We start from the raw sequence: 17593 nt of genomic DNA, 5'->3' as shown, positions 1-17593 counted from the left end.
ACAACACTGAAATTTCAGATTTAAATAGTAGAAATAATGAAATTTACTATATTTAAACTCCTATGACTGAAATTGACCAAAATGGACCCTGAATTTCATAGGGCCCTACCTACCTAGAGCTTGGTCTCTACTGTTGGTACCATTCTCTCTTAGAAACTTTAAACTTTTTTTTTTTTTTTTTTTTTTGGAAGTCTAAGCCATTTCTGTTTGGCAAACATTGATTCCTTTCCTCACTTATGTTTTTCTTGGAAGATACCCCAGCATAGCTGTGCTATCTGTTATTTCCGTGTTTGTGCACCTGCCTTGTAGATAGGATTTCATAGAATCATAGGACTGGAAGGGACCTCGAGAGGTCATCTAGTCCAGTCCCCTGTACTCATGGCAAGACTAAGTATTATTTAGACTATTCCTGACACTTGTTTGTCTAACCTGCTCTTAAAAATATCCAATGATGAAGATTCCACAATCTCCCTAAGCAATTTATTCCAGTGTTTAACCACCCTGCCACTTAGGAAGTTTTTCCTAATGTCCAACCTAAACCTCCCTTGCTGCAATTTATGCCCATTGCTTCTTGTCCTATCCTCAGAGGTTAAGAAGAACAATTCTTTCCCCTCCTCCTTCTAACAACCTTTTACAAACTTGAAAACTGTTATCATGTCCCCTCTCAGTCTTCTCTTTTCCAGGTTAAACAAACCCATTTTTTTTTTCAATCTTCCCTCGTAGGTCATGTTTTCTAGACCTTTAATAATTTTTGTGGCTCTTCTCTGGACTTTCTCCAATTTGTCCACATCTTTCCTGCAATGTGGGGCCCAGAACTGGACCCACTGCTCCAATTGAGGCCTAATCAGTGCAGAGTAGAGCGGAAGAATTACTTCTCATGTCTTGCTTACAACACTCCTGCTAATACATCCCAGAATGATGTTCGCTTTTTTTGCAACAGTGTTACACTGTTGACTCATATTGAGCTTATGGTCCACTATGACACTCACATCCCTTTCCACAGTACTCCTTCCTAGGCAGTCATTTCCCATTTTGTGTGTGTGCAACTGATTGTTCCTTCCTAAATGGTGTACTTTGCATTTGTCCTTATTTAATTTCATCCTGTTTACTTCAGACCATTTCTCCAGTTTGTCCAGATCATTTTGAATTTTAATCCTATCCTCCAAAGCACTTGCAACCCCTCCCAGTTTGGTATCGTCCTTTATAAGTGTACGCTCTATGCCATTATCTAAATCATTGATGAAGATACTGAATACAATCGGACCCAGAACTGATCCCTGCAGGACCCCACTTGTTATGCCCTTCCAGTAGGACACTGAATCACTGATAAATACTCTCTGGGAATGATTTTCCAACCAGTTTTGCACCCACCTGACAGTAGCTTCATCTAGGTTGCATTTCCCTAATATTTGCTGTTTAAGTTGTCTGTGCTGCAGGAGAGGATCAAACGTCATGAGGTTCTGCAAACTACGTATTTTGTATATGCTTTGGGCTGTATGCAAAATGTTGTTTAATGTTTTAGTTACCCCTTTTTAGTGGGTGTTATAGGGTCAAAATCCTACTCAGCAGAATAACACATCAGCTTACAATAAAGATGCTAACCAAAATCTTAAGGATAGGTTAGCTTTATTTTTGTCTTCACAGGAGCAATTATGTAAATGAAGGAGGCACATGAGTTCCATACGCATCCTCTGAAGGGATGTAACTTCAATGGCTGTGGCTTGTTTTCTTTAAATTGTTTTCTCATCTTTAACTTTTTAACATCTTTAGGGCTATTATTTGGACAGTTTTTGTCCTTATTTAATTATATCTGTTTCCAAAGGGGTATTGTTTAAATTGGTGAAATTGGCCGTAAGTGTGGGCACGTTTATATCCAGATAGGAGTATTTGTATCAATGTAGTTTATTTTGCAGAAACTACATCCACCCATGGGGGTTACATTCATGTAAGCTACATCTGCTTCTGAACAGATACGCTTTTTGAACCGATTTAACTATATAAACTAGCACTTAAAGAAAATGAAAAAATCAAGTTTGTTAAAATAAGACGTAAACTCACACAAACAAGGAAATTCTGACTTAAATGTTCTCTGACTAATTTGCTCTTCTCTGCTGAAATTCTGCAGTACTTTCATGATAAGCTTCTACTACTTTCGTACAGGTGAGGCGTCACCCCCTGCAATACCCCAACCCAGTGAATAAGTGAAAAACGGAGGCTATTTCTACAGTAGGAGTGCTTTACTAATATAGGAATACCAGCATACACACTTCTAGTATGGACACAGCTGTACAGCAAAGCTGTGCTTTGTACTGGGATAGTAAATCCACCTCCCACAAGAGAGACAAGCTATCCTAGTAAAAGCACAGTTTTGCTGGTATAACAGTGTCTACACAGGGGCTTCAGCCAATCCAGATCTATCAATTAGGGATCACACTTCTTCACACGTGGGACCAACATAGCTGTGCTGGCAGAAGCTTCTAGTGTAAACTTGGCCGGAGTAGTAGGTATATTGTAGGAATCTTTGCTTCTATCAGTTTAAATTAGTCATTGAACATTATTAACAGTTTTGTATCTTCATTGCAGTGAGAGAGTACTGTATGTCACAGTAGGCTATGTCAACCAATGACTAATGTGACTGAAATTTGATCTACAATTCAAGCCAATTCTTGCATCCATGGAACGTCACCCTTAGGGTTAATCAAGACTACAGGCAGTACTTATTAGCTGGTGTGAGGAGTAGGTGTATAATCTCGTTACTGTGGAATCTGTTAGGTTACGACTTTGCCCTCCTCTAGCCTTTCTCATCTGAGAAAATCAAAGCACTTCACCAATGTTAATGAATGTAGCTTCTCCATATCTGTGATATGTTAGCCCCAGTGTACACTTGATGGATAAACCTAGGCACAAGAAGAAGAGTATGACTTCCAAATATTTTCGGCATATGCTCTGTGTGCACGTTTGCTCTCCTAAAACAATGCTATAAATGACTTGCTCATAATCACATAGCAAGCCTGCAGCAGAGCCAGGAATGATACACGGGTGTTCAGATTCCTCGTCCTGTGACCAAATCACAAAAATATCCTTCCTTCCTACTAAGGAAATCTACTTTGATTGTCCCCTGATTCTATGCTGCACTGTGCAGTTTTTCCTGTTACGTTGTCTTTTTTCTCTTCAGACCCTTCTGTCCCGAACACTTTCCCCCACATTTCAAGGGCTCAGCGGACTCTTAGTGAAGCAACATGTAATTCGGGATCCAGTGATACTCTGGAAACTCTTAGGTGAGCTCCCTACTAAAGTATTTCTTAGGGGGATGTCTGCTTTGGCAAGGACATTGTCTTTGAAATGACATTAATTTGGGGTCTACTAAGAAATGTAATTACTCGTAGTTTTTTTGCCTAGCGATAAGCCGTGGCATCTTCACAGTCAGGCTCCATGTGATGAGCTACCTATCTGAGCTCTGAAACCAACCCTCATTCATTTAACTTGAAAATGTTATTGCAACTCAATAAGTTAAGAGCTTGTATTTTTTTTTTTTAATGGATTTGCTTCTGTGCCTCATTGGTGGATGTTAATAGGAAATCTTGATGCAGCTTTGAGAATAGATATTGTAGAGGGGTAGTGGGCCAATCCTATCCCTAGGAATTGGGGTGGGACCAGGATCTGCCATCCTTGGAGCATGAGGAGGAGTGTGGGTGTGGTGGGGTCTGTCTCATCCCCCCCAACCCTGATTCTCCCTGTCAGGCCAAGGCCCCCTCACACATATGCTCCCAAATGGCAGATCCTGGTCTCAGCTTCTCACCAGCTGGTGCTGTAGTGTCTCCTTGGGATTGCCGGGGACTCCTAATCACCATGTGTTGTCATTGCCCCCCCCCCTTCCTGCTGGCTGGCTGGAAAGGAAGCAATAGCAGTGGCCTGGGCTAGAGCTGTGTGTGGAGCAAGCCAGGCCCCAATTCCTGCCCTGCGCCAAACTGACCAGCTGGTGCCATATGGGGAGATATCACTCCCTGACCTGAGCAGCCAGCTTAGCTCAATACAATGATTTTTCCAGCAGCAGGGAGGTATAAGTGGGGATGCTCACTTCTGCCTCCCTGCTCTTATGAAATTAGCCCAGTAATGTGATTTTTCTGTTTTCTGTGCAATCTGTGAAATCATGACTTACACAGGGCCGTTGTTATGGAGTTGGTGAGCATGACCTGCAATGTGTTAAACCTCTGTTTGTGTTGTGGTTACAAACTCATGGATGTCTCTCTTTAAAGTGCTACATCCATACAGTCTGCACAAATGCAAGTGAACTCTCCAGTAAGAGTACTGTAATTTCTAGCCTTGCCTACCTTTCCATGGAGAGTGCAAGCAATAGCCTCAAGTCATTTATTTTCATTTCTGAGCTCTTTGCTGCTCCCCTCAGAGTGTTTACTACTAGTGATAGCAGTGGGGTTTGTAATGATATGTATATATTGACAGATTCGTGTTCTTCAGTTGCAACACATACAACATTCCCATTAGTATATGTTCACACCCAGTAGTACAAGGATACTGAAACTACTACATGAATATACTCCAAATTTTCTCTTACTCTATAGGAAAGTTTAATAACTAGGAACTGATGGAGAATTCTCTCAAAAAGACTGTCTGCCATCTTAGAATAATTTCTAAACAAAGCTGTATTTTGGATTGCAGAAAAACAACAACAAATATTTAATTTAGAAATAACATGAAAAGTTTCCTCATTCTTGGTCAGATTCCTTCCTCTGATGTGTGCACCCAATTTCCATTGAAGTTAATGGGAGTTACATGTGTGTAGGGGAGGGCAGAATTTAACATGTGGCATATTCAAAGCTTGTACTGTATATCTAATTTCTCTTCCTGGGTCCCAGAACGAAGTGCTTCAGTTACTAATCTTTTCCCTTTATTTGTCTATAGGTGGCACTTACTATTTTAGTACCTTGGGGTCTCGGTGGAATAGCAATAAGAATGAAGGATCCAAAGGGAAGCCTCCAGAGGAGGATGAGGGTATGTATGAAGTTTTGATACAGAGGATACTTAATGAAATGAAGGTTCCAAATTGGAGTGTCATTCTTTGTGTGTGTGTGTGTGCGGGAGAACATGCAAGATCCATGTTAATGCTAAATAGTGCTAGGTATTGCTCTGCATACTGGAGCCATAACTGTAAAGTATTCTCAGTCATAGGCTTGTAAATCATAAACTGCTGAGTCTAATTCATACACATCTGAGCTTTGGTCAAAGGTTTTTATTTCTTTTTTGTATATCAGTTTGTTTTTGTAATGTATATCTAGGTTTGGCAGACTTTTTAAAGAATTTTGACAGGCATTGAATATTTTTAAGCTTTTTTTTTTTTATTTTATCTATCATCAATTTAAATTTTCAGAGTTGCAGGAAATTAGTGGTGTGGTCCAAAAAATTATTTAACAGTAGATGTTGAGTTTCAAAATATTAATTTATGTTTTAACCATTATAAAACTTTATCAACATCACATGTCAAAATATGCAAAGTCAATGTCCTTAAATCAAACTCTAATTAAAGTTCTCAAGCAGAGAATTTCTTCTTCACTTATAGGCAAATTTTGATTATTATCAGTGGAAATATTTGAGTCCTTACCTTTGTTATTAATATCACCTAACAAAAATGAAATCTAAGGAAATATTAAAATCTACATTTCACTATTTAAGCTGTGTACTTCTTGTCTTTTTCATCTTGTACATTGGAAATACATTTGTCAATTTCACTTTTATGTTAGGCCTTATCTAAACACAAGTTGTACCAATTTTACTAAATTTGTTCAGAAACCTCTGTAGCTGATTTGGTGCATTTAGTTAAGCTGAGCAAATATCAGGCACTCTTCAACTGATTGAAGTGTGTCCCCACAAGGGAGTTTCATTGATAGAACTACATGGGTTTTTAAAGTATCATAACTAAATTGGTACAACTGTTGTGTGTAGACAAGGCCTTAGCAATTTCTAATAGGTTTAATTTTCCGATCTACCTAGGATACTGCAGTGTTTTGGGTTGCAAACACCTCAGGAGGATGTTATTCTTTCAAAATGGTTTCAATTTAAATTAAAAAAAAAATCACGTTTTTCTACTGATTTTCTACTTTCTAATAGCTTGTTTTCACAGCAGCTATATCTTGAGTCTAAACTGACCTAACAGTGCCCCCTTGGTGTTGTCAGCAGCTCTCCTATAGGTGGATAGGCAACAGCTGTATTCCCTTTTTTACAAGTGTAATTTGACTTGGCTTTGAAAAGTGAGCAAATTGCCCTCCGCCCCCCTCCCCCGCCCCCCCCATAAGGGACTGGGAAAGTTCCCAGTCTGTGACGAGGCTTGCAGTTCGATGTGTGTGGTATGAATTTCCAGCCGGAAAGTCCCCTAGCTGGTGACATGTACTGTATCCTGGCTTAAGGATTTATTTTAAAGATGTCAGAAATGTCCCATGTGAAAAGCCTCATGCTCTTCCATGGGTATGGTGGTATCCGCTGAAATGTGACAGAGGCCTATAAAGCGAGAACCAGCATCTGAGAGTTTCTTCTTCATCGCAGTTGATGCCAGGACTGTCGACTATGTGAATAAAGGCCGATCTAGGCTTGCACTTTCTGTGGTGCTATCGTTTGTTTTCTGGAATCTTGGATGAAGGCTAAATCTCCAGACACACAAGGCTCCAGTTTAACTTTACACAATATAATTGCAGTCTGTGACAGTAGCATTATAGTTGTTTTATAATGATTAATTGAATACATTTTCACTTAAATACAAAGATTGAGACAGTACAAAAGGCATGACGTTGTTGTTTTTTTGTGGTTCCAAACATGATGGTGGGACCCATCAGGTTGCATCTGGCCAACAAAATGCCATGCACACTTTCAGCCCCATTCATGGTGGTAATCTACAGCCTTTGTAGGTCAGGAGTGAGGGTCTCGTCAGTTCAGTCAGACTTAGGCCACTGCTGAAACCATATGCAAGGAACAGAGATCGAATGTACAGTGGGATGCTAGTACAAATACCATATGGTCTTTATTGAATGTTTTTTCCAAAGCCTGGGATTTCTGCTGCCTGGAAGACCACACAGAACGATTGTGACCAAAGATCCTACAAGAAGTATTGTGGCTATTAAAATTTGTAAATAGTAACCTGCTGTGTTCAGTGGCCCTTCTCCTGTGATTAATGGATAATTTGACTTTGGGAGGTGGAATTCTCCTCCGTGTCTCTAGCAGAAAGACACTGTCTGCAGTAATTATTAAAAAGAACTCTTTGGACTGTCACTGCAGCCCTTGCAAGCTTTTAATCACAGAGTTCAGGTTTGGGGTTAATGGCAAATCATTTCTTCATGAAGGCTTTCTGAGACTAAAGAGCTGGACGTGTTCCCACAGTGGTTGTTTGCAAGTGTCTCTTCCAGCTACCATTACTTATTGATTTAATAGTTATTGCGGGCAGTTTACATTGCAATATGAATGCTGCATGGCAAAAGTGATTGCATTTTCTGACAAACCGAAGTGGCAGGATGATAGAGGTACAGGAATCAGGAAGTTTGAATTGCATACTGTGTCTGCTGTCCCTGAATATGGACTGGTAGAAGACCTCTCATAGCAATAGATGTCTTTCCTCCAGTTTTCTAAGGCATTGTCATCTGAAAGTGGTCAGCTGCAGTTTTGAGGATGAAGGTGCTTCCAATTTGCATTAATCCAGAAATGTCCATCATGGCAAGATATCTGATGGCCAGTTCTGATTTCAACATGATCTTTTTTTCAGTGACATTCTCAAGATTATGGCTGCTTCTCAGAAGAGAAGAGAGAAAGATGGGGAAACCCCCATACTCTGATCAAGGAAAATATTGCATGCATCTCTCTTGATTTCATCTGAAACTTAGAAGGGAACAAGTGCTGTAACAGCATTTCCCTGGGGTGTTGCTTTTCCATCTGAGATCTCATTGAAAATCGTCCTCGCTGCACTTAGACTCTTCTTGTACTGGGGCTCACCTCTCCCAGAGCTGCCTCAGTTGTTTGTAGAAAGGAAAGTTGTTGTCTGTTTATATAGTTCTAATTTAATGGAACGGGATATTGCCTAGCTTTAAGGTTTCTATCCTCCTTGGCTAACACTGTTCTCCTTTTAAGAAGACATTGCTGGATGTTAGATTATAGCTTTGTGATGAATTTACTCATTCTAGTGTAGCTGGATCTAGCTGATAACATGGGTGGGAAGATGGCATGAAAGAACAAAAGGGGATGAGCCGCACACAGATCCTGAGCTGTCATTGTGTTCTGAACCTATGACTTTATCTGAAAAGCTGTATTGTTTCTATTTAGTCACAGACCTTTCCTGTTGGAAACACAGAACAGAGCTAGGAAGAAGTGAAAAATGATGTCGCATATCTGAAGGACAGAGGACTTCCTGGGGTCTGATGACTGGGTCATATCTTTTTTTTTGCCTTGGTTTTGTTGTGCTGTGTAGGGTCTAATTGCTGGCTAGTGATAAATGCCAGTGTAGATGTCTTTGTTATGAATTTGCAAATAAACCTAATCTGGGCTGCAGCAGGCAGACACACTAAAAATCCAGTGGTGAAGAGTTAATTTATTTCTGTGCGTAGAATGGTATTTACATATGTCATGGTGCCAGTGGTGGTAAATTGTACATCAAGAACATCCAGATTCGACCATATAAATGGGGAGATGACTGTCTTTTAAATCACATGATGGTCAGCAACTGAAATCAAACATTCTGCCCTGACAGTTCTTTATAGGCGGCAATCTTCTAAATCTGCTGAAGGAGTCTGGAAAATGCCAGGATTCTAAAAAACAGGTTAGCTGCAAATACTAAAACACACAAGCCATTGATTCTCCTGTGGCTCTCAAGCCTTCTAATTGCATTATAAAGTTACTTACTTGACTAGGTGTTTTTGGCATTGTAAGATGAAAAGTCAGCATGTTGTCGAAACAAATCCATCTGTTACCTACAGAACTTCCAGTAGTCTATTCAAAAACGTTTTTTACACCACATGTAATTAAACTGTGCAACTCACTGTTGCAGGATATTATTGAGACTAATCGTTTAGTAAAATGCAGTGCAGATTAGATGCCGCTATTAGATGCCTGTGTAACATTAATAATCATCTTATTATTGTGTATAATGTAAATGTTGTCAACTTTTGTAGTTTAGGACATCCGTTGATCAAGAGCTGGTTAGGAAATGATTTGCGCTGTATTATTGCACAACTGGCCAAGAGCATTGTGGTGGGTTTTACTCATTCTCTCAATTTCCCGCATAGTTGGGCCACTGGTTCGTTACACTATAGTAAAATGCAGTACATGGAGGGTTATAGTAGTTGAAGCCTTTGGTTTGATGCTCCAGTGGTTTTGTTTGATCTATACATGCATTAGACCAGGCAGCTGAAATGGTTCCTCAGTTTAGAGTGGACTGGATTCTTGATGAATTGACTTTTCACTAACTAGTTAATGGATTTTGACCCTCTAAAACCTTAGGGATTAGGATTAGATTTAAATAAAAAGAAGCTGCTGATTGAAGCTTTCGAAAATGTGTTGCGATGATCCGGTACGGAGATGAAGAATTTAATTTCTTAGGGCAGCTTCCAAAAGTGAATTTTTGGCTCTTCGTGCCACTTCATTTCCTCTTCTTACGGAATTAACAGGTGAAGTGAAAAACTTCACCCTCCCTGGTATCCAGTGCACACAGTCTCTCTGTTGCAGCAGCTAAAACAGACTCCATGATACAAGCAAATATTTGCTAGCTAATAGAATGCAAACTTTGCCTCCTTCCTAGCAACTGTTAATTTTGGATCTGGCTGCATGCACGTTAATAAACAGGCTTTTGAGTTGATACTGTTTAACTTGTGGAAAAGAGGAGGCCTTGTGGTCTGACAAGATCTGGGAGCCAGCAAGGTCCTGGATTGTAATGTGACCTAAAACACTGACTCACTGTGTGACCTTGGACAAGACATGTGACCTTGGACCTCATTCAGCTCAGCTGGAAAACTGGCCTTACAAGACCTCACAGCAAACTAGACACTGCTTCTGAGTATAGCTTTCCTAGACAAATCAAATCTAGAACTCATACCAAACTGTGTAGCTGGTCAGTCTTTGGTCTGTTGTGTAATTTTCTGTTCTCTGGATCACAGAGCTTAATCATGATATACTCTCCTGTCTCTCCTCTCATACCTCTCTTCTTTTTTGTAAAGAGGAAAAGAAACGGAAGGAACAGGAAGATCAGATGTATCGTGAGCGTTTGCGGATGCTCTTCCTAATAGCTATCATCATGAGCATGCTAAACTCACTGACCACCAGCGGGGTCAACATTTCCTGGAATGACTTTGTGAATGAGATGCTGGCAAAAGGGGAGGTCCAGAGCATTCAGGTGGTTCCAGAGAGTGATATTGTGCAAATCAATCTGCACCCAGGAGCAGTTGTATTTGGACGGCCTGTGAGTGTCTTTGTACAATTAGAATGAATAATTCCAGATTAAGCTGTTGAGAAGAGTTTCTTAAATGTATTTTCATTAAAGCCCCAGCTGCTGTTTTGCTCATTACTGATTTCCTTCTCCTCCTTGTGTTTGAAGTTCTGTGTGACTCTTGTCAGTTATACCAACTGAGAAATGAATCAGTGTTTGTTTTGTTTGTTTTATAAAGAATATTGCCTGAATCTCCCCCATCCCCACTGGTTGGGAGAAAGTCAAAAAATCCAGTGCAGATTTTGGAAAAGTTCAATTTTTTTTTTTTTAAATTATCCCTAATATTAGCACAATTTAAGATGATTCATGGAGCTAGGAATTTATTGTAATTTTTTACCACTGGCTGGGTTAGGAAAAACATAATATTCAAAGCAACCAATGTGGAAGCTAGTTCCAGATGTTTGACAAGCACTAATAGCACATGCCTTTTTTTGTTTCTTTTTAAAACCAAAAGAAGTGTGAGTGCATGTTAGGACACAGGCTGCTGGGCTTGTCACCACTGCGAAACAGAAACTGGTGAGACGGTAAATTATTTCTCTGGTGATTGGCCCATTGTTTAGTTAGATAGCTTCTGATCACTGAAATCCATTCCTGTTTATGTGGTGTGCAGATGGTATCTAAGAAATCTACATTAAGCACAAGAAACTTGATTCCTGTGGATTTCTGAGATCTTCATGTGCAGAGCAAGTGCATGATTATAGGCTCAAGGTATCAGTAAATGTGGGCTTTTGAAGGATTAAATCCATCCTCTGACTTGCCTATAAAGTCCTTGCATCTCCTTGTCTGCAGACTAATGTCTTTGCTGGATTTCAGCAGATTTTGTCCTTACAATGACATCGCTGTGAATTTTTAACTTTAAAAGAAGTGTTTTCTCCTTTAGTCCTCACTTCTGGTCCCAAAGTCACTTTCTCACACCCCACTGGTGTTGCTGGCAAGAGGGTGACCCATAATTTAGAGAAGCCTTTATTCTAACTATCCACTGTAGATAGGTGACCTAGTTTCTGCTTTATCCTCAGTCTGCAATGTGGTTCTCTTGATTTCATGTCCCCAGAGGCTTTCCCAGATGTACAGGATGCAGGTGGCAAATATTGACAAGTTTGAAGAGAAGCTGCGAGCAGCGGAGGAGGAGTTGAATATTGATGTGAAGGACAGGATCCCAGTCTCCTACAAACGCACAGGGTTTTTTGGAAAGTATGATATTAACTGATCTTGTACTGTAGTAGTGCCTGGGGCCCCAGTCAGGGATCAGGGCCTCGCAGTGTAGGGCATCCTACAAACACATAACGAAGAGACGGTCCCTGCCCTGAAGAGCACACGTGGCTTTCAGAAGTAGCCCCATCTTTAGAAGACATGTTAAAACTTAGGCCAGGTCTACACGACAAGTTTTTGTCATCATAGCTATGTCGGTCAGTGTGTGAAAAAACACCCCCCTAGTCAACATAGCTATGTTGGCAAAACTTTGTAGTGTAGATGCAACTATGCTGACAGAGTGCTTTTGTCACTTAGTAATGTCATTATCAGTCGCTATGGATTTTTGTAATATGTAGTAGTTTTCCTAATTGAGCACTTTGTCTTTAATCAATTATTATAGTGAAAACCATGGTAAAACCCATAACACAGTGGGCTCAACCAACATGATATTGGCCCCTCGTTTAAATTACCCATTGGAGTAGATCCATAATGAGCCTTCCCCATTTTATAATGCTTTAAAATTGACTAGTTTATTCTAAGGTGAGCCAGGTTATAAAAATAAATTCTTAGCTTTAGCCCACTACAACAGGGGCTGCAGTTCAGACAGGTAACAGGGTCTGACGCTGACTCAGATTTACAGCCACAGACTGAGCAGAACAGCTTTAATGATAAGACACAAAATGGCAATGAGAAATGAGTATTCCTATTAAATGTACAGACTCTTTTGTTATCCAAAGCCAGGATCCTTTGTCAAAACCAATTCAACAAAGGTTAACGTTTTAATTGTAATATGGGCCTCTAACAGGTGAGTGAGCAAAGAAAGGAAAAAAATCTGTCAATCAGCTCCTGGCTGGAATTTATTTTGTGTTTTCAAACACTAGCACCAACATTTTGTGGTCTGTTTTCTGCTGCTGTGGTTTATTTGTCCTTCTATTACAACTGGCAGCTTTTGCAAACCGAGATTTATGGAATCCAGAATGCAAAACAGATTTATAAAGCCCACTCACTGAGGATTTGAATGAGTCCAGAAGCACCTCTGTCCCTGAGAACAGATACCATGTTGTACAGGGAAGCTTTCCATAAGAGTATGTGTGGAGACTCCACCATAGGGAGTATTCTTAATTGTGTATTCTCTCTAAGCCATCAGCAAAGATGTGTAATGTTGCAATCCTGTATCTGCCAACCCAAGAGGTCCCCTCTCCAAAAAGGAGGCATGATGTTTTAAGCTACCTTGCTGGTTCAGAGGAACCATAGCTGTCTTTCAGTCTTCCCTAGCCACATACTTGCAACATAATATCATGGTGGCAGCATTAACTGGATGTGCAAGGGTTCTGTTTTCTGTGGTTTGTGAAGCGCAGTGGACCAGACATATCTTAACAATCATGGTTGGCTATTGTGTGTAACTTCCTCTCCCAGAACTTTCACCATGGATGCAAAACATGCATTTTATGAATGTATTAGAAAATGCTTCATATAAAAGAGAAACCTGGGTATGGTCTTGTGTTCTGCTGCCAGGTCCTACAGCTGGCAATTTGCTTGAATAAATGTTTCAAGATTCAGCAATTTGTTTTTAGTTTTTGATCATAAGGCCTGAGATCTCTACCTCAAATTTGTAAATTTACAATTTTTGTATACCAGCCCCAGGGAGTCTGTATTTCTAGCTGTTCTTTACCTTTCAGAACTGTTCTGCTGTGGTTCTGCTCTGAAAATAGACTTTCTAAAGGTGATGTTGTGGGGTTCCATATTCTCAGTGGCTTCAAGACCTAGAGCCTGATCTGGTAAAATGCTGAGTGCCGGCAACTCAAATTTGCTTCTTTCAGAGAACAGAGCATTTGGTACCTTGCAGGATCAAGCCCCTTGTTTGCTCAGTTGACAAGTCAAATATGACTTCTTAACTGCCAGCGCTGCAGATTAAGGTCTACAAACCCAGCTGCATTCTTTCTGCCTCTTATTTCTCTGTGTATGGTACTTCTATGACCCACCATTACCATACTGCCTGACTGCCATACAATCATTAATGTATTCATCCTCTTGAGAGGTAGCGCAGGGCTACTACTCCCATATTATAGATGGGGGAACTGAGGTACAGAGAGGCTAAGTGACTTGCCCAAGGTCGCACAGGAAGTCTCCAGCAGAGCAGGGACTTGAACTGGGGTCTCATAAGTCCCCAAACTACTGTACCATCCTTCCTCTTATTGCCAAAAAGATTCTGTAGTTGGAACTTAATGGAGAATGTTGTTGCTGATGCGGGAGGCAGAATAAACTCTGGCTTGTGTGCCTGGAGCTGCATTGGAGCTGTAGTGTTTGGGCCCCCCATTCAGACCAGCAGCACAAAGAGGCCAGGCAGCTGTCCTAAAGGGGCATCTGGGAATTCCCCTGGCTATGCTTGGTGCTGTGCTACCTGCTCCTGGCATAGTGGGCATGTGAGAGAGATGACCAGAGTGCCTTGCATTCTAGCAATCCCTGGCTTGGTAAGGTGCCCTGGGGGCCATTGCCAGCCAGCATAGATTAGAGCAGCCCTGAGGTGACTCTGATTTACACTGGGAGCCAAATTGGCCCTGGGCTGCCACCTTTGCCTGTTCCCCATCAGATTCTGAACTGATGCACCATAGCCAGTCTGTGAAGATCTAGCCCATTTGTTATGAGCAGCTATGACTCTGCAAGAGATGGCAAGCCAATGCCACTCTGGGGCTTATCTGTTTATCTTCTTTCTTATGTAATTGTTGGGGGTGTTCTATACAAAATTAATATTTTTCAAAATATACCACATTCTCAGTCACTCCTCTGCCCATAGCTGCACTTCTAGCCTAACTGCCAGGACCTTTAAAATCCTGAAAACAGATAAGTTGGGAAATGTTCACTAATTTAATAACTGTCTCATGGCTAGATGCTTAAATTTGTATCTAACTAGCGGTTTTCTTTCAGTGCCCTTTATGCCCTGGGAATGGCAGCTGTTGGTGTAGCCATATTGTGGTACTTCTTCCGCCTTGCTGGGATGACAGGAAGGGAAGGAAGATTCAGCGCCTTTGTAAGTACTTTAGGTCCTGTATAATAGTTGTTTTAAAGCTCTTGGTTAGTCTCACTTTGTGCTGGCGTGATTTCCTGGTCTTTTCCTGATAAAGTCAACAGAGGACGAGAATTAGCTGATATCAGAGACTGTGCGGTCCTGTCATATCTTGCATCTTTTCCTGATCAGCTGACTAGATTGTACAGTAACTGGTTTCACTTGAGGCCCTCTTTCCCTGACTGCAAGAAGGGCTGAGCTCAGTGAATTTCCAGTGCAGTTTGCTATGCTATTTTCAAAACTCACTAATGAGTTGCAGCTGCCAACAGTGTATTTCGTTTTGTCCTGCCAACAAGCCTCCCATACAGCCGGGAGTAGGAATCTCTGGGTTTTACAAAATAACTTCTTGATTTTTAAAATATGCTCAAGTTCTGGATTTCATTATGGGCTGGCGTCTCCCCGCCCATACCCCGCTTGCAACATCAATCAAATCCCTCCCTCTCAATCAGCTGCTACAACTTGCATAAGTCTGCTCCGGGTGTAGGAGCAGTAACTGAGGGGGCTTCTGGATGAAAGGAGTGGAGACCTAAATCCCCCATCAAGGTGGTTCCCAGCAGCCCCTTTGTGTGCCCTCTTCACCTTGCTCTGAGTGACGGTTTTTATGGAGTGAAGTGTAACTGCTTGGATGGAAAGAAGTGCTTTAGAAAGCTTGGAGTGTAGGGGGGCTTTAAGGGCTAGATTCCTGTCTTTGGGGAGTGAGCACAATTAGCCCCTCCATCGTTAACTCTCTTCCCTTGAAGAAGCCGGCAGGTCTGAGGGCCTGAACTGCTTTAAACTTTTTTTTCCTCTTAAAAATAAATAAATAAAGTCTTAGTGGCTGTTTTCAGCAGCGCATAATAAGCAGTTACAAGGAGGGTGTTTAACTAAATTGTTGTTTTGACTCTCACTGTGGCTTAACACGCACCAGGAGGCTAAAATGTGGGGCCTGTTCTACTTGAGAGCCTATAGTTCCATTCCTGGACTGTCTTGGAACAAGAACAAGAACTCTGGCAGCAGCTCCCGGCGATGGTTGGCTGTGTGTGTTTGTGTATTTATAACAGAGTGTTGATGATAAATAACCATTAATTCACATTATTTCTTCAAACTGTACCAGTAGTAACCAGCCCAGGTATACGAAGGACTAGGGTCAATAAGAATCGGAGAGCAGGGGTTCTTGACAAACCCTACAGACTTGGGCAATCTGCACAAGTTTTTGAATTAAATGCCCTCAGTTGATGTATGGGGGGAATTGCTGCAGGTTTCTTCTATGCCTGGTGCTAATAAAACATTGGTTAATTGAATTGTTGAGTCACAGTACCAAACTCCAACATCCGCAGAAGGAAACCTTTTCGTTAAAGTACATTACTGAACTTGGGGCCTAGAATCATTCTGCTCTGCTACAACAACGAGAGAGACGGTGGGCATTGTAATGCACTTCATATGGGAGGATCACGCGTAACCCATTCATATATTATGCCTCCTCCCATTCCAAAAAAAAAGGGTATTCCACTGCCTGATCTTGCCCCCCATCTCCCTCGTCAGGACTGTGCCCTCAGAATTCAGAGTGTGCTGTCCTCCACAGAACCAGCTGAAAATGGCTCGCTTTACCATTGTGGATGGGAAGTCTGGGAAAGGGATCAGCTTCAAGGATGTAGCAGGAATGCATGAGGCCAAAATGGAGGTCATGGAATTTGTGGACTATCTGAAGGTAAGAACCTCAAATATGCTTGGTACAGAGGTGGAAGTGGAGGGAGCAAATCTGCCAGATAGCCCATGTGAATGCAATGTGATTCCAGCAATGACTGGGTTTCTTACCTACATAAAGCTGGACAAGAGGAGGCGGTGGAGATTCTCTCTGCTGAAAGAGAGTGTTTGACTCAAGAGCTGATTGGCTTGTGGCTCCTGTCCTTTGTGAATAAGATGCCCAGTGCCGGCAGTGCTTCAAGTGTCCTGTAATCCCCTCCTCTGCCTTTCCTCCACCCCAAAAGAGAGAAATCAAATAAGAGTTTGGTGTGTTTGCCAGTGGTGCCCTGGAATAGTCTGGCAGCCTGGGGAGCAGGGCTCATTCTTTTTCTTGTCCTGTGGGGATATTGAGCAGCCGCCGTTTTAACGAGCTGACGGTCTTCCGAGGCTTTGGTCAGTGATGGCAAAAGCCAGACTCTGTATTGTCTGGCTCCTGAGGGAGAAAGGACAGACTGCTGTTCACATGAGTCCCAAGCCAGCAGGTATTGCTGCTGTGACGTCTGTTGGGAAAAGCATCTAGTGAACCTCTGCACAAGTCTTTTCTTCCAGAAACACTGCTCATGAGCCCAGATGCCTGATGGAATTGTGTTATAATTTTAGAGCCCAGAGTGCTACCTCCAGCTTGGGGCCAAAGTGCCCAAAGGTGCCTTGTTACTTGGACCACCAGGCTGTGGAAAGACCTTGTTGGCAAAGGCAGTGGCTACAGAAGCACAAGTGCCGTTCCTGGCGATGGCCGGCTCTGAGTTTGTGGAGGTAATAGGAGGTAAGTCCTCTGACCTTCTGATAGGAAGAAAAGAGAAGATGTAAATCAATCTGTGGTGGGAGCACACAAGGTTGCTGCCACCTAGAGTAAGTGTTATCTATGTCTGTGACAAGGAACTGAACTCATTGTTGTCTTTGCACGGGAAGTGTTTGAGCAGGACTGAGTGTTTCTGTAGAGGGTATAAAACACTTTGTCATCAGTAGACAGTGCCATTAGTGCAGCTATGGGAATGTAAACTCCTTCCCTCTCACCTGCTCATCTGTTTAGAAGAGAGTTCTTCGTCCTGTTGTCTACAGCAAACCTTCATCAGAGAGAGTCTGGTTTCCTCAGACTCTTCCGGAACATTCCTTACTACCTAGGATATGGTGTAGGAACTCACATG

At 41.7% G+C, this 17593-nt stretch overlaps 1 protein-coding gene across 3 annotated transcripts in view; it reads left to right on the top strand.

Moving 5' to 3' along the window:
* The window catches only part of SPG7 (SPG7 matrix AAA peptidase subunit, paraplegin), a 231957-nt gene that overhangs the window by 188969 nt on the left and 25395 nt on the right, over positions 1 to 17593 (top strand). For all 3 annotated transcript variants that reach the window (XM_054049323.1, XM_054049324.1, XM_054049322.1), the window contains exons 3-9: positions 3176 to 3278; positions 4921 to 5010; positions 10203 to 10444; positions 11523 to 11662; positions 14588 to 14690; positions 16288 to 16413; positions 17049 to 17211. In XM_054049323.1, coding sequence (XP_053905298.1) covers positions 3176 to 3278; positions 4921 to 5010; positions 10203 to 10444; positions 11523 to 11662; positions 14588 to 14690; positions 16288 to 16413; positions 17049 to 17211 — 967 coding nt within the window. The remainder of the gene's footprint in view (positions 1 to 3175; positions 3279 to 4920; positions 5011 to 10202; positions 10445 to 11522; positions 11663 to 14587; positions 14691 to 16287; positions 16414 to 17048; positions 17212 to 17593) is intronic.

This window comes from Malaclemys terrapin, chromosome 14 (assembly GCF_027887155.1).
Source record: "Malaclemys terrapin pileata isolate rMalTer1 chromosome 14, rMalTer1.hap1, whole genome shotgun sequence".
Lineage (NCBI taxonomy): Eukaryota > Metazoa > Chordata > Testudines > Emydidae > Malaclemys > Malaclemys terrapin.
This window is presented reverse-complemented; position numbering and strand designations above follow the sequence as displayed.